This window comes from Dryobates pubescens, chromosome 7 (assembly GCF_014839835.1).
Source record: "Dryobates pubescens isolate bDryPub1 chromosome 7, bDryPub1.pri, whole genome shotgun sequence".
Classification (NCBI taxonomy): domain Eukaryota; kingdom Metazoa; phylum Chordata; class Aves; order Piciformes; family Picidae; genus Dryobates; species Dryobates pubescens.
In genome coordinates this window covers 27,886,192-27,914,092 of record NC_071618.1, presented here as the reverse complement: position 1 = coordinate 27,914,092, position 27,901 = coordinate 27,886,192, and the positions used below count along the sequence as shown (strand labels likewise).

General features: G+C 43.0%; 1 protein-coding gene across 8 annotated transcripts in view; it reads right to left on the bottom strand.

Annotated features, from left to right (window-relative positions):
• Positions 1 to 27,901, bottom strand: part of KLF12 (KLF transcription factor 12) — a 291,208-nt gene that overhangs the window by 79,724 nt on the left and 183,583 nt on the right. For 4 of the 8 annotated variants that reach the window (XM_054163014.1, XM_054163015.1, XM_054163020.1 and 1 more), the window contains one exon: positions 17,842 to 18,379. In XM_054163014.1, the coding sequence (XP_054018989.1) occupies positions 17,842 to 18,379 (538 nt within the window). Of the gene's footprint in view, positions 1 to 17,841; positions 18,383 to 27,901 lie in introns of all 8 variants that reach the window. The other 4 variants (XM_054163016.1, XM_054163018.1, XM_054163019.1 and 1 more) reach the window with 1 other exon arrangement.

The following is a 27,901-nucleotide window of genomic DNA, read 5'->3' as shown; positions in this document are numbered from 1 at the left end:
TTCAGAGGCTAACACTGGAGTCTTCCCTCCGTATTACATGTGGCAGAGCTGCTGCATGTGATTTCACACAGGCAACTAATTTCAGGTGACTAATGTCAGGTAGGCTTAGTTAAATTTTTTTTGGAAAGTCACATAGTCTCAGATCCCATGAACATCTGAAGACCAAGAACTGCAGGATTATTTTGTCCATCTGCAGCTTACGGTATCCAATATTGCACGGCAATGGTGCAGGTGTCCAGGTGCTGGCAGCAGAGGGCTGCGGGAGTGGCCTCTGTGAGAAAACGCCAGCGTCGCCTGGCTGTTGCCAGACACTGCCAGTTTCAGCTGGCTCAAACAGACACACTGCGGGACACACCTGAGCCCAAGGTGGCACCTTGGGGAAAAAAGTATTTAAGAAAGGGCAACAAAAATCACACACAGGCAGAGCAAGGAAGAAAGTACAAGAAACAGCCCTGCAGGCACCAAGGTGAGAGGAGGAGGGAAGGAGATGCTCCACAGTGGAGCAGAGATTCCCCTGCAGCCTCTGGAGGAGGGCACAGTGGAGTAGGCTTTCCTGATAGGAATTGCAGCCTGTGGGATATCCCCACACTGGAGCAGGGAAACAGTGTGACAATGATGAAATGGCAGGAAGGGGCTGTTATGGGATGACCACAGACATTTGTCATCCCCCTGTGATGATCTTGGAGGTGTAGGTAGAGGACTCAGAAATGTAGGAGTGAAGTTGATCTTGGGAAAAGGGAGTTGGGAGTTGGGGAGTGGTAGTTCTCACTGTCCTTATCTACCTTTAATTAGCCATAAATTAAATTAATTTTTCCCATGTTGAGTCCATTTTGTCTGTGATGATAATCAGTAAGTGATCTCCATGTCTTTGTTCTGACCCAAGAGCTCTTCCATCTTACTTTCTCCTTCTGCCCTGTTGGGGAGGAGGAGTGTGAGAGTGGATCTGTGGGCATCTGGCAGCCAGCCAAGATCAACTCACCAGATAAATTTTGCGCAGAAAGGAGAGCAGAAATGTACTTGCCTTCCTTTATATCCTTGCTGCTGCCCTCCAAAGGGATAAAAGTATAACCCACATATGGGTAGGGGAGATGGGCATGGTGGGGACTATGGAGCACAAATGTCAGCTGAGATAGCCCCAAGAGGAACTAGGGGTTGCTTGTGTCAGGAGACAGACCCAGAGACAAACTTCAGAGGTGATGTAGACAGAGACATTCCTCCTCACTCGTTAAATACCATGTAGTATTAGTAAGTGCTGAGAGACACCAAAAGCAGCTGGAGTAGAGAGCAAAACTGGAGAGGTGCCTGATTCTGCAAGGGAGAAACAGGAAGGGGAAAGACAGGCAAGACGATTTATTTTAAAATGTGTTTATTTGTTCAGGTGAAATAGGGGAATCCAAGATTATTTACAGAGCTAACTGTTGCAGTTTATTACCTTGTGCTCCCCTGTGTTGCAGTGTCAGAGACTTGCCACATGCTTTTCAAGAAAGGTTGCTGCCATTCCTACACAGCCCTGGACAACAGGTGTCACACGATCCCTTTAGAGGTCATAAACAATTCAGCTCAACAATAGGCCCAAAAGTCACAGTTAGATTTCTCATTTTGCCGTGGTTTTTATGCTTTCAAGTTCACTAACTTTGGAAAAGGGACTGAGTTACTGTGAAAAACAGGAGGGCTGTAGATAACTCCAGTAGCTGTGCAGCCATAATAGCCGAACTGATGGATAGATAGCTGAGCTCTTGAAAAGCGAGCACTCCCCATATGAGTGATGACTCGAGGAAAAGTTGGTCTTAAATTTTAATTTATGTTTTAGCTGTGAAACACTTCTGAGCAATAGAACAGTGAGTAGTAACTACCCTTCAGCTGCATTTTTTACATTAAAGAACTTCATTAAAAAGATACTATTATACTGTGTTTGGTAGGCTGATGCTACAACCCCTTCTGAAAGCACTTACAGATGCACAGTACCACTTGTATTAGCATTCTTCTAGCTCAGTTTGGCTCTCTCAGAAACACTGGCTACATTTGGACTGCTTATTTTTTTCATATATGGTAAAGAAAACACCTTTGCTCATCAAAGCAAAGACTACTGACAATCAACATGAGACAAACATACAGCAACTTAGAAACAGTTAACTGTTTTAGGTAGAATGAGCATCATTCTCACTGTGCTTCTTAAAATGGCAACTTCTGTACCATAGAATCATAGAATCAATAATGTTGGAAAAGACCTCAAAGACCATCAAGTCCAACCTGTCACCCAACACCTCATGACTACTAGACCATGGCACCAAGTGCCACATCCAATCCCCTCTTGAACATCTCCAGGGATGGGGACTCCACCACCTCCCTGGGCAGCCCATTCCAACAGCTAACAACTCTCTCTGTGAAGAACTTCCTTCTCACCTCAAGCCTAAACTTCCCCTGGCACAGCTTGAGACTGTGTCTTCTTGTTCTGGTGCTGGTTCATCATGGTATTCAATGCATACCTGAGCATTAGGGATAATCTGATATATGATTTAAGAGCAATTGGACCATCTAGTCAGCTCATTTAGCCCAGAAAAGCTGTTTGAAAAGCAGTGCTACTTCTGCCTTGTGCCCTAATGTTCCTTCTTAAATGCAACTTTGAGTTGCATGCAAGTATGGAATTGTTATTGCTTTTTCAGTTTTTCTTAAAGTGAATCTTCTTAACTTGTAAGTTATGTGTGCATCTGCCCAATATTTAAATGCCATACGTGATGTTTTTCTGAAAGCTAATGTTTGTAAACAAACAAACAAAAAGCTATGTATGCAATACTTTGCATTAACTGTGGCTCAATCTGACTTGCACTACAGCAAAAGTTCTAAGCAGGAACTTTCATAAGCTCTCTTAATATTTAAACCTAAGACTAACTGAAAATGCTGTTACCTGATTTAGTCTACAATACAGTTATTACCAATTTTGATCACTTAAGCATGAATACTCCTACATAAAGAAAGATGATGTAAATGTATATGTTGCTTCATTATTATTGCAGACTGCCAGCTCTTGAGGTCTTATTGAGATTCCTATGATACTTGGTGTTGTTTTAATACTACTTGAGGAATGTGCTAGGATGAAAACTCTCAATCACCTTCTTTTTGTTTCTGCTTGTGAGATAAATACTATTCTGTGTACTTTAACACAGCCACGAAGATGCCAATGGGGCTATGCTTTCGCACCTAGAGATAATTTAGCTTATTGGGCATGGTTTGAACTGTCAGATGCCAATGTCTGAGGACATTATGATGTCCTATGACATGCAAACATGGTGAAGACAAAAGACAAAGAACAGAAACATATCAGCAGGCAAATTCAAAGGCAGGCAATTCAAGAACATTTTTTGTTATGTATTTGCAATGAGCCCAACTGAAGTTGATCATGAAATTACAGAATGATCTAGGAATTATTCCACTATTTTTTAATATCAGCCCACATATACATCTCTTTTGTCTCCCTTTCAATTTGTGATCTGTTCTCAGCTTGTAGACTTGGGTAGCTAAGGCATTGAGGAACCAAGGGTGACTAACCAGGAGGCTGAACTTCACTGTTGCCAGCTGGTGTACACTGCCCTGTATTCTCATCAGCACGGCTGCAGCTGCTGCAGGGAAAAACAGCCTTTAAAGGTATTCTCCTCCCCTAAATGAGCCATGTGAATAACCAACTGGACAAAAGCCTAACAGTTATCTCCTCCTCAACACTCACTGCAGTATGCAAACTGCAGTACAGGGTTTTTATACATACAGAGTTCATGACTCCTACTTATGTCAACAGCTTTGACTTTCTCTTGCACATCCAAGAACAACTGTCCAACTGCTGGCACCAAGGTTTATAAATACCAGCACAAGTTCATAAACATCAAATTAAGACTAAGTATTGGCCTAACTAACATTAAACTGGAAAGAATGAAGAGATACAGGCAAGAGATAATTTAGGAAATCAGATGAAAAAGGTGGAGGACAAGTGAGTAATGGAATGCAACTGGCAAGCAAGGTAAAGGGAAGCGCACAAAACATGCCAGTGCATTTTAACCTCCCTTCACTCTGTACCTTGCTCTGACAACCAAGATTTTCCTTCAGCTTAAGACCCCAGCTCCAGAAGGGTTACTGAATCAAGTCCTCCCTATCACAGGCAGACACATTTAATTAATAAAGCTCAAGTCTTAAAAATGAGCTGGATTTCTTGCCCTCGCTGCTCCTCCTGAAAGGCAAGATTTGTCTGACGGAGCTATCTGTTGATTTTGTGAAGTGTGAATGAGGCTAACGCAAGGCAAGCAAAAAGAAACAAGTCAGAGACTGCTTTCGTGGGACAAAGGTGTCATTGAAAGAGTGCACAGGAGCCACAGAAGTGAGCTGTTAGCACTCCATGCTGAAAAGAGTGGCGAGCCAGGGAAGTTATTTAAGAACATGTGCACATACTGAAGGCTGCAAGCAGCCACGTCGCTTTCCATCCTTGTTGGCTTCAAGAAACAATGATTCTTTTTGCTAAAGAAAGTACAGAGCGTTGCTCTGGATGCATGTACATATATGCAATCACTTCTCAAAGCCCTCTTTGACAAACTGTACCAAAACCAGTTTTCCTCTTAGCAGTACAAGCACATTAACTCCCTCCACTTGTTTTAAGGCAAGATGTGCAAAGGGCTTTTCACATAAAATGCATACCAGCCTGTAAATATTCTAGAGCTTGGTCTACCATCATTAATATTTTATCTGCCAACTGTCAGTTGCCAGAAGGAAAAAAATTGATCTGGATCAGATACAAGCTTGCTTCTATTTCTATAAAACTAAACAGTTTCTTGACTTTAAAATTTATGCTGGCTGTGGGGGCCAGACAATACTTGATCCTGTTTCCCAGGACAAAAATGCCTCCCTGTACTTTGCTTGAACAGTTGCAAACTTGCACAGCAACTTTCTAATGAGCACTGATGGAATTTTTGCTTTCTGGCACATGGTTGTATCATTTCTGATATGCTATGGGATTAGCCATGTCATGGAAGCAGTATCTCCAGGAAGGATCAAGCTTGCTAGATCCTCCCCCTCTACCTTATCAGGGGAATAACTTAAGCCAGGGCCACATCATCAGGCTATTCTTTTCTTTGTCCACTGTCTAAAGCTATGCTTCTCTCTGCATTGGGGCATCTGTTGGTGGGGGCACAGATTTAAATTTCTCCAGGATGACAAAAGCTCAGCATGCCACTGCTCACTTCTCATACAAGTGCTGGTGTTACCAGGCTGTTCAGTAAATGCTATCCCCTGTCTGTCATATTTGGGCTGCACTTGAGTATGCCCTAGTTGCTCTGTTTCTTTCCAGTGATTATTTAGGATTATGCAGCTCCAAGTACTCTGACCTGGTCAGGCAAGGCCAAATGTAGTCAAAAATCCCAAAGCTGGATGCTTGTAGTAGGTAGCCTGAATCTGGGCCCTCTCAAGGATGAAAAGGGCCAGATACTAGCACACTGCTATCACCACAAGCTGATTTTTTTTCAATCCAGTTAAAGTTCCTGTGAGTGAAAGACATGAAAACTCATCCAATCAGTAACCTCACAAAGACCTGCTAGAAGTCATTTCTCATCTACACACTGTCTGAGTTAAAGGCAAGTCTGAGCCCCTTGGATTACATATTTAAGAGCATGAGAAAACTAAGCAACTGCCAGTTTTGCAGGCCACACTATTAACTAATGCTGAAATGACTCATTATGAGATGATCCTTGCTGGTGTGACCTCAGAGAGTGAAAATTTCCACAACCTGAAATATTGAAACATCTAGCTCATCTTATCTAAATACCTCAGTTTCTTGCGTTAACTTGTCCATTAATAACTTTGTAAGCACACATACATGTAGGCCTGCTGATATATCACAATATAATAAAAACTGAATTATGCTTAGTCACCCTTTTAAAAGTCTGTTTCTGCTTTTTGAAAGGATTTTCAAATTCAGAGTCCACTTGCTTTTGTTTCACTTATTAAACTAATAAGTGCCTAATATTAAACCCACTATTCAAAATGATTGCTCCCAGTAAGAGTTCCAGGTGGCCATGACATCCACCCACTAGATTTAAATCATACAGAAACATGAGGTACCCCAACCCAGAGTCGTGTTTACTGTTGCCAAATGTCTTTCTTAGAAGCTCTTCTCCAGCTGCTTCCAGTGTATGCTGGCATACAGCAGGTAAAAATAATTATCTCTAGCTGTAAGCAACAGTTGCTTTGCACTTGCCTCCATTAAGAGCAGAAAAATCAAACACTACCCTACAACCCAAAAGTGGGTTACAAGAATGTCCTTAGTACTACTGTTATACATGTGTATGTCTGTGTGTCTGCAGGGCATGAAGGACTGAAGTGACAAAGTGCCATTTGGTGCCAAAGTGTTACAAGGATATTGGAATACAGTGTTAAGAAAATTACATGGCACTCATACTTCAACACAATACCCTGTTATCTGCCAGTGACCAAAACACTATGAAAAAAGTAGTTTGAACCTAGTAATAATATTCTGCCACTTGCAATTACCCCATGACCCAGCAGTACCTGACAGTACATTTCCATCAGCCACTAGCCTCTTTCAGAGCCCTGAGTGACAACAGAAAGGGAAGGAAATGTCTCCCACCTTTTGTCTTCAGGCACCTGCATTGCAAATACACCTCAACACTCCCACACAGCCAGTGGAGGGAGACAAGTGCCTTCTAGAGTGCAAAGCCCACATATCTCTATGGACTACCTGGGAACACAGCAGTGTGAGCCTCGCCTCTCCTCTTGTCAGGTGCTGGGGCACTAGCACTGGCAGTGGCTTGGTGTCTCCTTGAGCCACTGTGGCTCTGCTTCTTGCTGGGAAGACAACAGCCTTTGCCATGCCACTCTGCCATGTTCTGATTTCTGGGAAAGTAACAAGTGGTGGGAGGGCCATGCCCAGAGAGTGATGGTGAATGGTGCCACATCCAGCTGGAGGCCAGTCACTAGTGGTGTCCCCCATGGATCAGTTCTGGGCCCCATTCTGTTCAGTATCTTTATTGATGATCTGGATGAGGGGGTTGAGTCAGTCAGTAAATGCAGATGACACCAAGCTGGGAGCAGATGTTGGTCGGTTAGAGGGTTGAAGGGCTCTCCAGAGGGACCTTGACCAGCTCAACAGATGGGCAGAGTCCAACAGGATGGCATTCAACAAGTCCAAGTGCTGGGTGCTGCACTTTGGCCACAACTCCATGCAGCCCTACAGGCTGTGGTCGGAGTGGCTGGAGAGCTGCCAAACAGAAAGGGACCTAGGGGTACTGGTTGACAGCTGGCTGCACACGAGCCAGCAGTGTGCCCAGGTGGCCAAGAATGTCAGTGGCATCCTGGCATGCATCAAGAATAGTGTGGCCAGCAGAAGCAAGGAAGTCATTCTGGCCCCTGTACTCAGCACTGGTTAGGCCACACCTTGAGGACTGTGTCCAGTTCTGGGCCCCTCGATTTAAGAAGGACATTGAGACTCTTGAATGTGTCCAGAGAAGGGCAACGAGGCTGGTGAGAGGCCTTGAGCACAAGCTCTATGAGGCGAGGCTGAGGGAACTCGGGTTGCTTAGCCTGGAGGAGAGGAGGCTCAGGGGTGACCTCATTGCTGTCTACAACTGCCTGAAGGGAGGTTGTAGCCAGGAGGCAGTTGGTCTCTTCTCCCAGGCAACCAGCACCAGAACAAGAAGACACAGTCTCAAGCTGTGCCAGGGGAAGTTTAGGCTTGAGGTGAGAAGAAAGTTCTTCACAGAGAGAGTTGTTAGCTGTTGGAATAGGCTGCCCGAGGAGGTGGTGGAGTCACCGTCCCTGGAGGTGTTCAAGAGGGGATTGGATGTGGCACTTGGTGCCATGGTTTAGTAGGCATGTGTTGGGTGACAGGTTGGACTTGATGATTTTTGAGGTCTCCTCCAACCTTATTGATTCCATGATTCTATGATTCTAAGTGTCTTGAGGGTCTCAGGAAGTGCCTGATGACAGGAAAATGGCAACACCACTGTGTGGCCTCACTTGCTCCCCCTCTCTTCCCACCAGCCACTGTTTACTTATTGCTGAAGGAGTGCCTCAGTACCCATCGGCAATGACGAAGTAAAAGATCTTTGGCCTCAGGGCCCTAGTGGGCAAATTTGGAAGAAAAGTAATTGCCAGAGGGGCACCGTAATCATCATTAAAATCAATAACCTTCCAATAGTTAGGAATTGTATTTTGGGCCTCTCACTACAAGAGCGGCATTGAGGTACTGGAGTGTGTCCAAACATGGGCAACAAAACTGGTGAAGGGCCTAGAGCACAAGTATTATGAGGAGGCTCAGGGGACACCTTATAGCTCTCTACAACTACCTGAAAGGAGGCTGTAGCCAGGTAGGAGTCCATCTGTTCAACCAAGTGACACAACAAGAGGACATGGCCTCAAGTTGTGCCAAGGGAAATTTAGATTGGATATTAGGAAGAATTTATTTACTGAAAGGGTTGTTATGCATTGGAATGGCTTGCTCAGAGCAGTGGTGGAGTCCCCATCCCTGAAGGTATTGAAGAGATGTTGTGTTTAGGCATATGTTTTAGTGAAGGACTTGTCAGTGTTGGGTTAACGGTCAGACTTGGTGATCTTACTTTGTCTTTTCCAGTCTAGGTGATTCTGAGGTTACTGCAGTGTCTGAACCGTAACTTTGCTCTCCACATTTGGCATACTGCAGAGTTTGGTACCTGAAATATTGCAAGAGGGAAACTGCTGGCCAAAAGTGACTTCTTTATTCTTTCTTAAACTGCCCCTGTTTCAAATACCCCTGACTAAAAGAATGCATCTGTCTGGATCAAATGCCAAGTAGAGGGACCAGCTTTTCTCTGTTCTTCTCAGTTATTCTTGGAAAATAGGTTTTACAACTTTCAAGCCCAGCCTTCCATCATAGCTTGATGTCTGAAGCAAATGAACATCCTTCTCCCTGGTAGATTTTTTCAGAGAACAGGAGCCCAGCATGGATTTCCCCAGCAGGAGAATGTCAAAGGAGAATGACACAGACACCACTGCATGTTTTAAAGGGTGGAAGCAACACTTCCAGATGCAGACACAGGAGCTATCTGAAATTACGCCCTCAGTGACTGTTATGCTCAGATTTACTCAATATGGTTTAGGAAACCAAATCCTGGCTTTATGGACCTAACAAATGCACAAAAATGATAGTATTCATTATTTTCTCCGACTAATCTGGTCCATACTATATGAAGCACATACAGAGTATTTTTCTTCCTGTTTGAAGTTCATTATAAGTGCTTTATGTGCGCATCTATCAGATTTTCAATCAAAGCAGCTTGGTGTCTGTAGGGGCAGCAGAATTAGGTCGATCTATTTCATAAAACTTTATGTACAAAGCAGCAGCATCCATGAACATAATGGTCAGAATATAGAGTCTACAGGGCTAATTTTTATTACAATTTATAGCAAGATTACCCATATTCCACAGTTTTTGGATTTTATTGAGATTTTATGGGACTATATGGCTAGAGCAGTTAACTGCACCCAGCACAGCTATGGTTCACAGAGAATGGGAACTGGCACTGAAAGCACAGTGCAACTAATCTACCAGAGAATATTAATTGCTATGGTCCAATCAAAGACAGTATTTAAAATAATTTCACCAGTCAAATAATTTGCCATAAATCTGTAAAAGAATAGCTATTTGGAGAAACAGAGAGGTGAGAATGATTGCGTGGATGTAATATATGCACATATTTAAGCATCTCTGTCATTGGGTTGTACACATAAATACTTAACACCATTTTTTTTAAGCAAAAGAGTTTTCTCTAAGCTATTTAAATACCACAAGACCTCATCTGCACAAAAAGCCAAACTACTGAGACTACTAAAATTTCTGTCTTGCTGTGCATCCAATATACAAGTGTTCTATTACTGAAAGTAAAGAGGGAAAATAATTATAGAATACATTTAATATTCAATAAAATATTGCAAAACCACTACAAAATGGTAGCAGATTGCAACTTACACACTGCAACACTCCAAACCAACGAGTTTCCATCAGGTTGGTCCAGGAACAATAAAACTCAAGGCAGGGATAAAATAAATGAGAAGTTTTAGGCATGTGTTTCTGCTGTATCCAAATTTGTGGGATAAAAGCAGCTAGATCAAAGCTCAGCACTGGTAAGAGTACAGAGCTGAAGGACCAGAGGCATTCTTGGCATGGAAGACAAGGAATTAACAACTTCCAAAAGGTGCAGGGACTCAGGATGTGTTGAAATGGACTTCCTCATCCTCCTTAGACTGGACTGCACAAATAAAATTGGAATACACATCTACCTCATTCTCATCCCCAAACCTGCTCCTAGTGAAGAATATCCATTATGTTAAATCCAATGTTGATAAATCTTAGAAGAGCATATTATGGGAAAATATTAGTGAGTCACTAAATACATGAATTTTCTGGAGATTTAAGGAGAAGACTGTTTATGGGAATTGCCATAGTTAACCCAAGCTACTCTGTCTTCAAGCAACCTCCTTTCTCAATTTCAGACACCACAGCACATCTTGTAACCTGTGGTCCTGGTAAAAACTACTGTTTACTCTGGTTCTTAAATATAGGCACCATCTCTAGTAACACAGGCCCCACCCTGAACGCAAGACTCTCCTCTGCCTGCTTTTCTTCTTGGCTAGCCATGGACAGCGTGCTTCTCCATTCCAAGAGCCACAACTAACAATCCTTTCAGATGAACAAGCAAAGAGGGGAGAGAGATTCAGCATTTTGAGGAGCAGGAGGGTGCAGGTGAACAGGCTGGAATACATACAGTAGCAAAAGATTTTTGTTATGTAACAACAAAAAAGTTACGGCTAAAGAAGAAGCTCTCTGCCTCAATGCCACTCAAATCCAAAACAACCACCTACTAAGATGCAGAAAGGATAGCCACTTCACATGAAATAAGCCACTTCACTGCTGGTTTTAATTAAATCTTTTCCATAGCATGATTTTAAAAGAGACCACATAATCTGACCTTTAAACATATAGAATGGTTCTCTGAATGTCTAACTTTATACTACAAATTGTGTTTATTTTTGCAGAACAAACTTCACAGTAGACAGAATAACAGGCTGTACTTTTAAAACAAAAACAAGGGCAGTGGATAGTATATCTAGTGGTACTGCCTGGTTTAAGTCACAGAATAATCAGTAGGAAAAGGCACTGCATTTACTAATGCCCCCACAATAAGGAATATGGCTTGTGTGAAACTGTGAAAAGACACAATCTGTGTATTTCTGCTAGGTCTGTACACATACACAGTAACATAAAAATAGCCCACACCGATGTCATTATGGATGTTTACGCTCATGGGAAGCAGATGAAGTTCAGTTGGCAAATTTGAATTTATAATGTTCTGATCACTGGATTTTGCAAGTGGTTGTGTCTTCTGAAACTTTTAAACATGTTAAGAGCAAGAACCCAAAAACTTGAACCCCAAGCCCCAGAAATATCAAAGTTGCACAGGTCCTTGGTGCACCACTATGAGGAGGCAGCATCTAAAAGGCCATGAAATGAATGAAGTAACTTCTGAACTAACAAAACCATTTAAAAGAACATATTATCTTTGGCAAAGCCTGCTACAGGGACATGATTTGCCAGCAGTACTCATGGATATCTTCTGAAAGCAAAATAGTGGAAAGACTCAGGCTAACAAGCAGAATTTGTAGGGGAATGTGCTGCTGCATGGCAGGTCCTTTCAATCCTGCCCACCCAAGCCTCTCCTTGTTCCCCTTCACCTTGGCCAGATGTCCTTTCCACCCTCATTTTTCTCTTCTCCCTTCCTCTGTCACCAGTCCTGTCCTATTTTCACTCCTGAACATGTTCACACATCCACAGCCATCTCACCACCTCTTCTTTTCTTCTGCCTTCCCTTTCATGTTACCCCTTTCCCCACTGCCGACTCCCTTCCAAACTCCTCCTTGCCTTTTCCTAGTCATAATTTACTTTGCTTTAAGAGGAGGGTTTTTTCAGATTTCCCAGCTCGACTTGGCTTCCACAACTATTTATGAAGACACAAAAAGAGAATATTGGTCCAAACTAAACTTGAGGTTCATGGCACAAATCCTCAGAGGTTCTAGAATTTTTTACCAAAAGATGCTGGAATAAGTTTTTCATTATGGAAAATGCTATATTTTTTTCCTCAGTCTCAGGAAGAGTGGAATAATTTTTTCTTGAAACTTTATTCAAAAAGAAAAAAAAAATAGCCTGAGGCAGGAATGCAGCATGGAAAATGTTAGCCTAAATTGTTAACACATAGACAAACTTTGAGCAACTGAAGACAGGGTTTTAAGGGAAACAATCAGGCAACCTTATCCACAGGTGCTTCTACCTGCCATGCCTCTAATTTAGAATAGAATAGAATAGAATAGAACAGAATTAACCAGGTTGGAAGAGACCTTCAAGATCATTGTGTCCAACCAATCATCCAACACCACCTAAACCATACAACCAAACACCCTATCAAAGTCTCCTCCTGAACACCTCCAGTGATGGTGACTCCACCACCTCCCTGGGCAGCCCATTCCAATGGCCAATCACTCTCTCCGTGTAAAACTTCCTCCTAAACCTCCAGCCTAAACCTCCCCTGGTGCAGCCTGAGACTGTGTCCTCTTGTTCTGGTGCTGGTTGCCTGGGAGAAGAGATCAACATCTGCCTGTCTACAACCTCCCTTCAGGTAGTTGTAGAGAGCAAGAAGGTCACCCCTGAGTCTCCTCTTCTCCAGGCTAAGCAGCCCCAGCTTCCTCAGCCTCTCCTCATGGGGCCTGTGTTCCAAACCCCTCACCAACTTTGTTGCCCTTTTCTGGACACGCTCCAGCAAGTCAACATCCTTCCTAAACTGAGGGGCCCAGAACTGGACACAGTACTCGAGGTGCGGCCTAACCAGTGCAGTGTACAGGGGCAGAATGACCTCCCTGCTCCTGCTGGCCACACTGTTCCTGATGCAGGCCAGGATGCCATTGGCCCTCCTGGCTGCCTGGGCACACTGCAGGCTCATGTTCAGCCTAACATCGACCAGCACCCCCAGGTCCCTCTCTGCCTAGCTGCTCTCCAGCCACTCTGACCCCAGCCTGTAGCTCTGCATGGGGTTGTTGTGGCTAATGTGCAGAACCTGGCACTTGGATGTGTTAAATCTCATGCTGTTGGACTCTGCCCATCTGTCCAGCCTGTTGAGGTCCCTCTGCAAAGCCTCTCAACCCTCCAGCAGATCAACTCCTGCCCCCAGCGTGGTGTTGTCCGCAAATTTACTGATGATGGACCTTTCACCTTTTAACAATCCTCACCATTGCTCCACATGGAGGAAAAAGGACAAGGAAAGAGTTTTTCATGGGCTATAAATGCTCTGGAATACTTTGATTTATAATGAAGTCTATTGATCAACACGTACTCCATGCAGAAAAAAATGTCCATGTTTGGCAGGTAAGTCTGCATCTGACTCTGTGTGTGTGTGTGTGTGTGTGCACATATGAGTGTTATGGGATTACAGAACCAAAACTTAGGATGTTAGAAATTTGTAGGAATTTAGTAAGATTTTGTGTTGTAGTATTGAAACTGAACATAATGTCCACTGATTACATTCTCATTATGTGTTATTAAAAAATCCTAAAAATGCTTCAATCCTGATGTTGATTTGCACTAGATGCACTGAGAGGTTCTTATCCTGAAAAAAAACATCGATCTGACAGGAAGGTGCTTTTGCAGCATGATGCTCCTGGCTTCTGTGACCCTTCTTGGGGTGCAGTCCATAGCATAGGACCTGCTTGGATGCTGCCAGCAGCTCATGTACATAAGAGCTAATTCTCTGCAAACCCATCTGGTTTTGGATGCTGCAGAAAGAGTCTGATTTAATGGGAAACCCTGCAAGTAAAAAATAGGATAGAGGAGGCAGGACAGAGAACAGAAAAAGCAGCACAGTGGGAGGCAGAAAAGGAAATCTGAGAGTCTCCTGAAGGAAGGCGTGATGGAGAATGCCAGGAAGAATGATGTCATGTGGAAGGATGCACAGCAACAGAGGGGGAGACAAAAGTATAGGGTAGAAATATTAACAGATAAGGAGGGAGAGATGATACAGAACTGTTGAAACTGGCACTCAGATAAGTCAGTAAGATGGGAAAGACTAGGGGGGAAAAAAAAGACAAAAAAAAAAAAGAAATAGAAGAAGAATAAGCGCTGGAGGGAAGAGAGAATTAAAACAGAACATGAAAAAAGAGTAATTTGGCTGAACAGTCTAGAAAAGAAGCCACCAGGAGAAAAGTTTAATCCCAGAGAGGGGAAGGTAGACTGGCAAGCAACTGGAAAACCACCTGAGTAAAATGCCTGGAAGCAGGATTAGAAGGATGGTCATGGCCTGAGAAAGTTTTGAACTATAATTAAGAAAGAAATTATTCTAATCAAACCTGGAAGGAAAAAGTAAATTCATAATGAGGAAAATAAAACTTTGAATAACAAAGAAAATCTCTATATGCCGTTTCTTGCATTTTTTTCTCCATAGTACCTGTATATAGAAAAACAGCAGAGGTTTGAACTTACATCTGATGATATTTTCATTAATTTTGGCACTGAAATTATCTCTGTTGAGGAAAATGTCTCATATAACTGAAAGGTCGTAGATACAGGCTAATGTAAAATATAACTTGCCCTGGTGAGACCTCACTTAGAGTACTGCATACAGTTTTGGGCTCCCCTGTTCAAGAGGGACAGGGATCTGCTGGAGAAAGTCCAATGGAGGGCTACCAGGATGACTAAGGGACTGGAGCACATGCCCTGGGACAACAGGCTGAGTGACCCGAGGCTGTTTAGTCTGGAAAAGAGAAGACCGAGAAGGGATTTAATAAATGTTTGTAAATATCTGAGGGCTGGGTGTCAAGTGGGAGGGGACAGGCTCTGCTCAGTTGCACGCTGTGACAGGACTAGGGGTAATGGATATAAACTACAGCACAGCAAGTTCCACCTCAACATGAGGAGGAACTTCCTCACTGTGAGGGTCACAGAGCACTGGAACAAGCTCCCTGGGGAAGCTGCAGAGTCTTCTTCCCTGGAGACTTTAAGACCCATCTGGATGTGTTCCTGTGACACCTGTGCTAGCTTCTATGATCCTGCTCTGACAGGGGGTTTGGACTCGATGATCTCAGGAGCTTCCTTCCAATCCCTAACATCCTGTGATCCTGTGAACTTTAAGTGCATTCCAGCCACACCCTAATGAGGCCACAGCTGGAATAGAGTGTCCAGTTCTGGTCCCCTCAGTTCTAGAAAGACAGGGAATTACTTGAAAATGTCCATCACAGAGCCACAAAGATGATTAAGGGAGTGGAACATCTCCCTTATGAGGAAAGGCTGAGGGAGCTGGGGCTCTTTATCTTGGAGGAGACTAAAGGGTGACCTCATAAATGTTTATAAATACATGAAAGGTGAGTGTCAGGAGGATGAAGCCAGGCTCTTCTCAGTGATGTCCATGATAGGACAGTGGGCAACAGGTGCAAGCTGGAGCAGAGAAGGTTTCATGTGAACACAAGGAAAAACTTTTCACTATGAGGGTAACAGAGCTCTGGAACAGGCTGCCCAGAGATGTTGTGGAGTCTCCTTCTCTGGAGACATTCAAAAGCCACCTGGATGTGCTCTTGTGTGACTTATTCCAGGTGATCCTGCTCTGGCATGTGGGTTGGAGTAGATGATCTTCTGAGTTCTGTGATTCCATGATTCTGTGATCAATGTGGCCTCTGATTTAGCACTAAAGCAGCAAAAAGGCAGAGATTATGTGATGAATGCTGCCTATGTTATCTGTGGATCAGCTTTGTTTCAGCATGTGTATTTTTGTTTGTGAAAATGACCAGCATTCCTTTAGAAGTTGAAAGCTGTGACTCCAGATGATTCTGAACCTGCTCTTCTTCAACTGATAGGGAATAAGCCACCAATTCAATTTGACAGCAACATTCTACTAGCATATGGGCACATTTAGTTCTTGTTTTCAGTATGACAGCTGACCACTAATGGGAAGTTACTCTGCACACATAATAAAATTATTTAATCAGTTAATTTGTGCTGACAAAAGGTGCCCCTAATTCTTGTATTGTATTTATTCAATATCAACCTGAACATTTTTATCAGAAGAATTTGTGGTAGCAAAATGGGTACAACTGATATGAAAAAAAAATAAAGAATGCTTAATCCCTTCTTTTTGTTTAGCTGTACATTAATAGGTGCTGCAAGGCTGGTTAATGGTCTCTGCCAATGACAGCACAAAGGCGATACAGTCAGGGCAGCTCAGGATGCCTGGAGCTCATAGGCTGAAATCCCTCTGGCACATTAAATTCTGGAATATTGTTGACGAAAGTGGGGTAGTGAAGTTCCAGTTTTACAAGATCAGGAGGTGCTTCCTATAGAGGAGACTACTACCAGAGCCAGCTAGTACCTTTGAAAAGAAAATAAACAGGGAAAAATTCTGTATGAGCTCAAGGTCAGGTGCAGCTCAAGACTCTAGAACCAAATTACAGACTACAACTTTCCTTCTTTCTGTTTTTCCCCAGACAACATGGTGAAAAGTTCTGCTTTCATTCATCATTGTTTGACACAACAGCTCAAAGTCCTAAAATCACATCACTGTATGAAGTGCCAAGGAGATTTCTTAAACCGTCATTTTGAAGCTTACAACAAAACCCAGATCAGCTGTGAGCTTGTTTTCTATGTCCAAGCCTGTTGAGATTACACAGTCTCTACTCAGAAACCAAGAGAACAGGAGGAGAACCAAAGATTTATGGACAACAGGATGCTACCAAACATCAAAATGACTCATCACTGTAGTCCTGTAAAATAATACATAGTCACAAGTATATAAAAAGCTGGACACAAGAGTTGAAGAAAAAAGGTCTTTTAGTTGTAGAGACCCATTCCTTATGTAATTAGGTACACAAGAGATGTTGTAAGATTTACTACTAAATGTCCTGTAGTTCCATAAGCCCTCAAGCAAGGTTATCTGTCAGTATCCTCCCTTTCTGCCTCAAGCAATACCTCATTTCAGGGGAGAATTAGCTATATTTTATTCAGTCACGCAATGAAGCTCGAAATGAGTCTCTCCTATTCCTTTGCCTATGTTCCCATCTCTGCTACTAATGCCCTCTTTATAAAGCCATGATTTCAAAATATCGGGGCTTATCTGTTTTCCCTTTCTTCCTCCAAAGAGTGTATCTTGTCCTTCTGGCATGTGCTTTCTTTCTCCCTTTACACCTCCTTGTGCCTTTTCAGGTCCTGTGTCTGCAGAACTCATTCTCAACATGTGGACTCTGTGGCTTCCTTTCCTTCTGATGTTTAATCTGGAAGACAAAACCTAATTCAAAGTATTACATTCCCCCTCAGCTTAATAAAACTCACCTCTGCATCTGCTACCACTCCTTGGTCTAAAACTTTTGCTTTGCACGCTCCTACAGCCCAGGGAGTGCCCTCTCTTTGCATGGAAACAATCCCTCTGACATTCTTTTCTTTGCCAAATCTGTATCACCTGGTGAATTTTCCACATTCATCTGTGATGTTTTATATATTGCCACTATTCCAAAGTCCTGCTTCTTCAGGTTCTGGGGAGGATTTACTCCTCACAGGATAAAATGTGCTCAGACCACTGCTGACTTCGATCTTTACAAAAATACTTATCTTAAAAAGCATTGTGGGCAAGACTTTTAAAGGTTCTTCTCAACAGTGTAAGCTCTATGTCTTTTCAGAAAACAACACAGTCAGTTTGGAAACCAACAGCTTTATAACATGGCTACATTTTCTTCATACAAGAGCAGTTCTAGAGATGCCACAGATGCACAAAACAGGTTTCACCTTACCTTTGACGTGGCTTCTCCCATCCTCCAACAGTGGTACGACTATAGTGTTGTTCATATTCCCAGGTGATCTCACAGCTGTATAGACAACAGGTACCGACTGTACCACCACAGGGATACGGTGCACATGACTCATTTTGTTGGACTGCAAGTTCATGGGGCTTGAAGGTGGTACTGGATGGATAATGTGCAAAAACTGCTGGCCTCCAACACCAGATGCAGAGGCCACTAGAGGACCTGGAGTTAATACTGATGGTACAGATGCTGCTGAGGATACTGATGTTATTACTGTGGGTGATGAAGCTGGACGACTAGAAGAAGTAGAAGTAGAAGAAGGAGAGGAGGCTGATGCTGTCATGGAAACCGGTGAAGATGAAGCTGCTGTAGGTGATGACCTGGCTTTGTTTATTGACAAGTCCACTGGTTCAGTCTGTGTTTGGAAATGGTCTGTAGATAATGAATCCTCCACGGGATCTGCCTTCATGTTGTTTAGTAACAAGGGTACAGCTTCCATATCTGGGTAGTTGTGGACGTTTGGAGACTGCTGAGGAAGGACAAAGGGACATGGTTATACATTTGGCTAAAGATGATTTGCACACCCAATTGCCAATGCACATGGTCATAAAAGCCACAGGATTTGGCTTTTCTTGGGTCAGCTCATAATTTTAAAGGACAAATTATGCTAGAAAGAAAAGACTTGTTCAGGTTGAAAAGAATATATAACAAAACATTCTACTCCCATTTCTTAGAAGGTGGCAGGATTAGATGTACATAATCACAGAATCACAGAATCACAGAATCATTTTATTTGGAAGAGATCTTTAAGATCATCCAGTCCCACCCTTAACCCCGCACTGCCAGGTCACCACTAAGCCATGTCCCTCAGCACCACATCTACACAGCTTTGAAATCCCTCCAGGGGTGGGGACTCCACCACTGCCCAAGGCTTAACCACTCTTTCAGCAAAGATGTTTTTATTAATGCCCAACCTAAACATCCCCTGGGACAAACTGAGGCTATTTCCTCTTGTCCTATTGCTTGTTCCTTGGGAGAAGAGACCAACCGTGCCCCAGCTCCAACTTCCTATCATGGAGTTGAATAGAGCCAGGCCTCTCCACCTCTGCCTTCTCAAGTCCCTCAGACACTTCTCACAAGACTTGTGCTCTAGACCCTTCATCAGCTTCATTTCCCTTCCATTGTCCACATCACTTTTCAGAAGGTGCTGCCTTAAGCTACACACAGTCCTTCAGTGTTTGGCTTTCTGCACTGTTCACTATTACTGATAATTAGCTCACAGGTCAGTACAGACTCCACGTTTGTATGGTTGCCCTGTCACTGGCAGTAAGGGCTACAGTTATTTGTTATTCTGGACAAGCACATTAGACAGCCTCCTCCAGTTTATTTATTTTAATTATTTCCCCATACTAATCAAGAATAATTTTCCTGACTTTGCAAAACAGTTTTATGTTTTAGACCAACTTTTTCAAAGCTGGTTGCTCTAAATTTATTCTAGACTTGTGCTATCCGCTATTTTTATAGTTTTATTCCTTATTTCCATCATCAAAGAGATTAATAGAATTTTTGAATAATGCTAGGTCAAAGATAGATCTCTGGAGAAGCTCATTTAATATAACTTTTCTTTTTGACAGTACATCATTAATAACTACTCTTTAAAAATGTTTTGTCAAGTAATTTTCAATAGGCAGAGCAAAGAAGGAAATGCCCATCGATAACCTGGTAGTAAGACAAAGCACAGCTCTCAGCTCCTCAGCTAAGGACCTCCATGACACTGCTCTGCAGCATAGCTTCTCTACAGGCACAACCACAATACTATGCATTGTAGTACAAAAGACCAACCTCAACAAAACACAAGCTACTCAAATCTCACTTGACTTAAATCAATTTTTCTACATACAGATCTAATAAGCAATCTTTTCATGGTACCCAAGCATCCCTAAACAAATTCACTCAATCTCTAGTTTATACTACTAACTAATAGTATAATATTTACTAATTATCTAAGTCAGCAATATTTAAGCCATAAATACTTTGGTTTGTCTACTCTAAACAAAGCTAACAATCAAGCAAGCTGTGAATTCACTTTGGGATTTTTATAAGCAACTATGTTAAATATTTTCATGGAGAATCCTCTTGGTTTTGAGTTAGAGCCAAATTTCATCACTGAATGGAGTTCTACTGTAAAAAGAAAACAGACACACTAATATTAAAATTTGTAATAATAACAGCCCAAGTGGATGTTGTCCCAGGCATGCAGAAAGATTAGATGTTCTAGTAGATCCCATCTATTCAACTGATTTAAACCAGCTCTTCAATCTGACATTTCCCACCATTTGAAAGCAAGAACGTCTCTGGAACATGAAGTCTCTTCCTCAACTTAAAACAAAGGTACTTCAATTCATCCTGGCCCTCATCACTGCTGTAATATGAGTAACAAAAGCAAAAAATCCCTGTATAAAGACAATGGGAAGCTGCCCAAAAGAGAACACAGAGTAAAGAAGAGGTTACTTTTCACAGCTCACAACCAGCTACAAGATACAAGATTACGAAACCCTCCTCCTCAAGAAGGCAAAACCGGTTGCAGTCACCCAACGGTAAGTTCTTCTGAAACACCCTAACTTGGCTATTATCAGCAATTACATTCTGCATTAGGCATACCATATGTGCCATGATAAAAACAAACCCATACACATATAAGGCACAAGCAATTAATCTGTTGAATTTTGACAAGACTTACAACCAAACAGACTGGTTCTGCTGAACTGAACAGATTGGTGGCAGAGTGAAGGCAAGGCAAAGTGGGACAGCCTCTACAGGCTTTACCAAATCTTCATAGAGTCAGAGGTGACATCCTCTATCTTAAATGTCTGAAAGAAGGGGGATAAATGAGATGAAATCACATACAAGGAAGATGAGGGATCCACCTGTGCACATGGCTGGGCAAGGGTGACTTACAGGCAGTACAAATCACCAGCACCATCCACAAGGCAGATAAATGTGCCATGGAGGAAAACTACATATTGATGCACTTCCAGGCTTCCCCTGAGTGCCAGAGGTAGATTTCAGGTTGACTCAATGCTGCCTGCCTCAGCAGCACGATTTGTTACTTTGTGAACTGAAGCATGGATTACCCTGCTGCTGCTGTCTTCTGTCGCTCTTCAGATTGGCCTGAAGTACTCTGAGGGCACGAGGAACTTGATGTACCCAGCGTATGCATGTCAGATGGCTCCCAGGAGTCTTCTGATTTCTGGGATCCTTCCGAGACTGAACACGAGGGATCCATGCAGACCTTGAAAGCAGTCCATTACCAAACAGAATGCAGTATGCCCCAAAGCCCCACCTGTCTTTGCAGCAAGCAGCACCAGGTCTCTTACAGGAGAAGTAACAACCCAAAACTCTTATGTGGCTGGTACCACACAATATATGCTTCATAGATAGAGTCAATTGTCTTTGAGACAAATCACAGGTCATGACTTACAGATGTTTCTAGATTGTGCTAAGAACAGGCCTTTGTTTTACTACAGTAATTACAGCCAGTCCTCTGGGACTAAAACAAATAAAGGCCGGGGCGGGGGGATGGGGGGGGTGGAGGGAAGTATGTAACTGCATACAAATCATACAGATCATTGTCTCTTTTAACGGCTATTCTGAATTTAATTCTTACTGTTACATTCCTCACGTTGCATCTGCCTTTCTGTAGGTACCCTCTTCTTGTCCAGAGCTGTTGGAGGGGCCATGCAGTCTCCATATGCTATGATAATACAGTTGATATTATTTCAGTCTTCAGTGGAGAAATTAAACTTCAGATATTTACAGTCCCTTCATTAATTTCTCCAAACAGGATGAAAATGGATATGCCTTTCAATTACCTGCTTTCTCTGCCAAAACTCTGAGACTAAGAATGCTCCTTCTTTGGTAAATTCAGGCTGCGACTGATGTCACTTGGCAGTACAAAAGCTCTTATCAAAATAGGTATGTACATCCTGTAGTTAAGATACAATTTTTAACAAGTGCTGCATTTTGTGGTGAACAAAGAGGTCCACCCCAACAACTCATGCTCCCTTACGGTGACCTGTGAGTAGTATAGATATTTCTCCATCATCTCAGATTTTATATAAGCCACCAAAGATCTTTCTAAACTGTAGCTGAATAAAAATGTTGAACATTAAATTGTCATTATTTTCAGAAAATGGATGGTATAAGTGAACCTTGCCCAGTGATGATGACTATTTCAGGATTAGGAACTATGGGGACGAAGAGTAGCTGAATTCTAAGCACACTCTTTGTTAGCATCTCTGCAGAAGACCATAACTGACAATTAACTGCTCATTTCCCTAGATGATCAGAGGATTACAGGTTAGGGGTTGGAAGGGACCTCCAGAGATCATTGAGTCCAACCCTCCTACCAGAGCAGGACCATAGAAGCTAGCACAGGTCACAGAGGAACACATCCAGATGGGTCTTGAAAGTCTCCAGAGAAGGAGACTCCACAATCTCCTTGGGCAGCCTATTCCAGTGCTCTGTGAGCCTCACAGTGAAGAAGTTCCTCCTCATGTTGAGGTGGAACCTCCTGTGCTTTAGTTTATATCCATTTCCCCTTGTCCTATCACAGGGTGCAACTGAGCAGAGCCTGTCCCCTCCCTCTTGACACCCAGCCCTCAGATATTTATAAACATTTATAAATGTTTATGAATGTTGCAGTTCATTTTATCTAATAGAACTGCATCTTTTCTAACCATGAAGGTCATAATGCTATGGCAGGGATATAGGGAGATATACTTTCAGCCATTCTGTCAGTTTATGAAGTCAGTTGGGTGGAAAACAAATGGCTGTGTATGGTGCTTTTGCCTCTTTCTACCCTCCCCTAGTGAACTGGGCTTCTTGTGGTGGTGTGGGCACAGCTGATTGCTAGTTTGGGTGTCTGAAGCAGGTTTTTGGCATGTGGCCCCTAAATGCATCTGTGTCAGTTTTGCAAACTGTGTTTTGGTTGTAGGGGTCTAACCCCTGTTGTTGAGAATCTGGCAGCTTCCAGAGCAAATGGTGGGTTAGAAAGGGTTCAGCCTGAGGTCCTCGTAACCAAGTGGGCTACCTTGGCTGCCAGCCTAGCCCATGGAAATACAACATGGAGGAGTACAGCTCCTTGCAGTTTCTCTCATCTCGCTGTTCCTGCTAACTGGTACAAAGCAGGACAGCTTCAGCCCTGCCTTCAGCTGGGACTCAGAGGCAAATTTCAGCAATGCCTCTCTCTCTGCAGCACCACTGTCACATCCTTATGCTGTTCACCATCCACTCGAATCCAGGCCAAAACAGACTGAAAGGCAGGTTAGGATGCCTCCCTGCTAGAAAATGCTTTTTATATAAAGCTGCAGTCTCTAGTAATTAGTGCACTTGGTTCATGCATTTTGTGCCCTCCCTTTTAAAGCTGCACACCAGTATTCTCTGCGGTGCTCTGTTTCATTAGCTTGACATTAGTAAACACCACCAGGCACAGAACATGTGATTTCCCTATTCACATAGCTTTTTCTGGCTGTGTGAAAAGAAAAAATCCTACTGCCCTCTCCCTGACCATAATAGCAAAACAACCAGACAGCCAAGCAACTAGCCACAGGACCCTCAGCAAACCATAGTGAAGTTACAGCTGATGGATAGCCATCCTTTCCTGCACAGTTTTACTTCATCTTCTTTCCAGCCCCCTGAAGTCTACTTTCTGTTACCATACTTGGAAGGAAATTTTGCAACAGACTCTTTCCACTCAGAAATCTTCTCTGTGTACCAGTATTGTCTCACAACCCACAAAGAACTCATGGTTTCCACACAGATGAGGTCAAAATCAATGAAAAAGTAAAGATCATTTTATTTTCAGCCACTTGTCCTGATGCATTGCAGTTCATCAACTTCACAGGGTCCTAAGCATCGGTGAGCCTTTATGTGCTTGTGCAGTTTTATTGCTTCTTCACAACACAGTTTACAAACCTCCAACAACCAGTTGTCAGCTTTTAATGTTCTTCCTTTCTGGCAGCAATCTCCCAAGGTCAAACAATTTGTAAGAAAGCATACCAAAAAAGCTGTCCTTGATGACGGAAATCGGAACAGACTAAATTTAGCATTTATAAAATAAGCTGACTTTGAGGACAGGAAGTTAAAAAATAAATTGCTAAACGTCTAACTCTTCAGTCAAATCACACAAAACCCCTTCTTGGTTGTCATTGTGCTGCCCCACCTCATTCTGCTCTGCTAGGATGACTTTGTTTTGTCAGAGTTACAGGAGGGTGAGACACAAAAAAACCCATCTGAAAAGCTAACCTCAGTTTTAACCTTGTTGTTGCCACTGCCATACCAAAACATTGAGGCTCAAGTGGTGCAGGCATGCAGTCTTCCAGGTAAACAGTGCAGAACCACAACCACCTAAGGTAGCTTTCAGCTCTAATCATCATGTTTGGTGAGTGAAATCTAAATAACCAGGACTATTCTGGAAGTTACAGACTTTTTAATACTTGACAGAAAAAGAAAACCATGCTACATTTGAAATGACAACTAGCAGAAGTAATTTTGCTTCTGCACAGTACACGGATTTGCTTACAACTCTAATGCCATGAGATCTGCAAGTGGATTTGGCTTTGGATATAGTATGTTCACTTTGTTTTTTCGAATGAAAACAGTATTCAGTAATCTTTCCTGTAGATGAGCGTAGAAAGCTAGTCCCCCCAAAACTGCAGTTCTGTAGGTGCTTGCCATGAGTAGTATCTGCCAGTATTGTTTTTTTCCTGTCACACCTCAACCAGTACAAAAGGATACAGAATAGAGAACTAACCAGGTTGGAAAAGACCTGATCATCGTATCCAACCTATCATCCAGCACCATTTAATCAACTAAACCATGGCACTAAAGGCCTCATCCAGTCTCTTTTTAAACACTTCCAGTGATGGTGACTCTACCACCTCCCCAGGAAGTGCATTCCAATGGCCAATCACTCCGTCCATGAAGAACTTCTTCCTAACATCCAGCCTAAACCTCCCCTGGCACAGCTTGAGACTGTGTCCTCTTGTTCTGTCACAGGTTGTCTGGGAGAAGAGACCAACCCACACAGCTAGCTTGGATATGTAACAGCTTGGGCAAGCGGCAGCTTGAGCACTTCAGAAAGCCCTTTAAATTATGACTCAAGTACCCAGCACTTCACTCAGAGACTTTTTTTTGTTTATCTTGCTAATCTAGAAATGAACTCTCTTTTAAAATTACAGAAAGAATTGGTTTTGAAGATGTCTTCCCATCACGAGAGAGTACATTCACAACACTCATATGCCTCCACCTGAAAATCTCCATGTCAACCAAAGGAGGAGAACACTCTAAAAAAGGAAGAAGCAATACAGCCTGGGGGAAAAAAAAAAGATGAACTACACAACCTCCACTTGAAACACTGCTATCCCTCTGAAAAGACACATCCAAGACTCAACTACACTCACTTTGAAATGTGGCTATCATTGTAAATCTGTACATCCTGAGTGCACCACTAGAGTCATGATAAGCAGCTGCATACAATCGGAAGGGTGAACATGTAGACAGCTGAAAGCAAAGTGTGTTGGGTTTGGAGGAGATGGAGTTAGTTCACCCCAGAACATCTCTTGTAGTGTTGTGTTTTGTAATGGTAGCTGGAATGGCTACTGCTGAGCACCAAGGCTATGGTTTTCCAACACCCTCCCTCCCCCCAGCAGTACGCTGAGAGGTGGGCAAGATCTTGGGAGGGGACACAGCCAGGTCAGCTGACTCAAACTGGCCAAAGGGGTACTGCATACCACATGATGCCACCTCAAATATAAAAGCTAAGGGAAAGAAGGAAGTCGCAGGATCACAGGATGTTAGGGGTTGGAAGGGAGCTCCAGAGATCAGCAAGTCCAACCCCCCTGCCAGAACAGGATCATAGAAGCTAGCACAGGTCACACAGGAACACATCCAGATGGGTCTTGAAAGTTGCCAGAGAAGGACACTCCACAACTTCTTCAGTGAGCCTGTTCCAGTGCTCTGTGACCCTCACAGTGAAGAAGCTCCCCCTCACATTGAGGTGGAACCTGCTGTGCTGTAGTTTATATCCATTACCCCTAGTCCTGTCACAGGGTGCAACTGAGAAGAGACTATCCCCTCTCTCAGATTCTTACAAACATTTATTAAATCCCCTCTCAATCTTCTCTTCTCCAGACTAAACAGCCCCAGGTCTTTCAGCCTCTCCTCATAGGAAACGTGCTCCAGTCCCTTAATCATCCTGCTAGCTCTCTCTTGGACTCTCCAGCAAATGCCTGTCCCTCTTGAACTGGGGGAGCCCAAAACTGGATGCAGTATTCCAGGCAAGGTCTCACCAATGGAGAGTAGAGGGGGTGAAGAACTGCTGGACACATTCTTTTTAATGCACCCCAGGATCCCATTGGCCTTCTCGGCCACAAGGGCACATTGTTGTTCTATGGATAACTTGTTGTCCACCATGACTCCCAGGTCCTTCTCCACAGGGCTGCACTCTATCAGATCACCTCCTAACCTGTACTGGTGCAGTTTATTATTCCTTCCCAGATGCAGGACTCTGCACTTATCCCTGTTGAACCTCATTAGGTTCCTCTCTGCCCAGCTCTGCAGCCTGTCCAAGTCTTGCAGAATGGCTGCACAGCCTTCAGCTGTATCACCCAAGCCTCCCAATTTGGTATTGTCAACAACCGTGCTGAGCAGACACTCTGTCCCCTCATCAATGTCATTGATGAAGATGTTGAACAGGACCAGAGCCTGCACTGATCGCTGGGGAACTCCACAGCTCTCCAGCTGGACTTGGCACCATTGACCACCACTCTTTGCACCCTATTGTCTAACCAGTTCCTAATCCATCTCGCTGCCTGTTTTTCTATCCCACACTTCCTGAACTTACTCACAAGGATGTTATGGGATGTTATGCTCAGGTCAAGGTAGACTACATTCACTGGTTTCCCTGCATCTACCTATTCAGTTTCCCTTCATCTACCTATTCTATTCAGTTATGACATCATAGAATGCTATTAGATTAGTCAAGCATGGTTTCCCCTTGGTAAATCCATGCTGACTACTCCTGATTATCTTCTCTTCCAAGTGCCTAGAGATGACCTCCAGAATGAGCTGCCTCATGGACTTATGAGTATGTCTTGGAGCCCTGCTTCCCAGTAGTGACTGATCATCATTTGCTGATGGGAAGTAGAGTAACATCTTTGTTTGCTCCTGCATTTGCATGTGGCCTTTAGTTTTGCCCTATTAAACTGCTTCTATCTTGACCCATGGGCCTCTTGTTATATTTTCCCTCTCCTCTGCCCATCTGAAAAGGGGAATGATAGAGAGGTGTTGGTGGGCATCTGGCCCCCCAGCCAGGGCCAAACCACCACATCAAGACTGTCCAAATGCAAAAGCACTAAGTGAATGGGCATTTGTGTCTTTTTGCTTGAGGCTGGTGCTGCAGGCTTTCTCACGCTGACAGAGCTGCTCAGCTTGGATGCATTGGACAAATGCAGGAGGTCACACTGAAGAAGAGGGGGAAAAATGCAAGACAGTTGGGTCTTCTTTTTCTTTTTCTTTTTTCTGGGAGCATAAATTGAAAAGTGGCTTGCTATCAGTTTTTTAAGAAATAGTTGCTCAGGATCAAGGTTAAATTTGTGCTCCAAGGAAGAAAAGAGATTCCCAAGAAATAGCGCTCTCAAGTAAGGTGGAGTCAGACACTGTTACAACTCCTATTGAAGCTTTTCTTAAAAGCATCAGTTGGCACCAAAAAGAACAGAGGGGAGAGTACAGAAATTATTAAAATAAAAGAGATTCAATTAAAATGTATTTAAACAACTTGAAATCAATTCAATAGGAGAGCCTAAAAGATATCCACTTTAATATACTTGGAATTCGCTTAATGTATCATTATCTCCACATAACACTTGGATGTTTGATTTCAAAATGAATCTTTCCAACTCTCAAGGCCTACAAATAAAATTCTCTTTGTGAGTCTGTGGCCGTTTGACGCTGTGCCTTTAAGAAAGGGGCACACTGGCTAAATGTT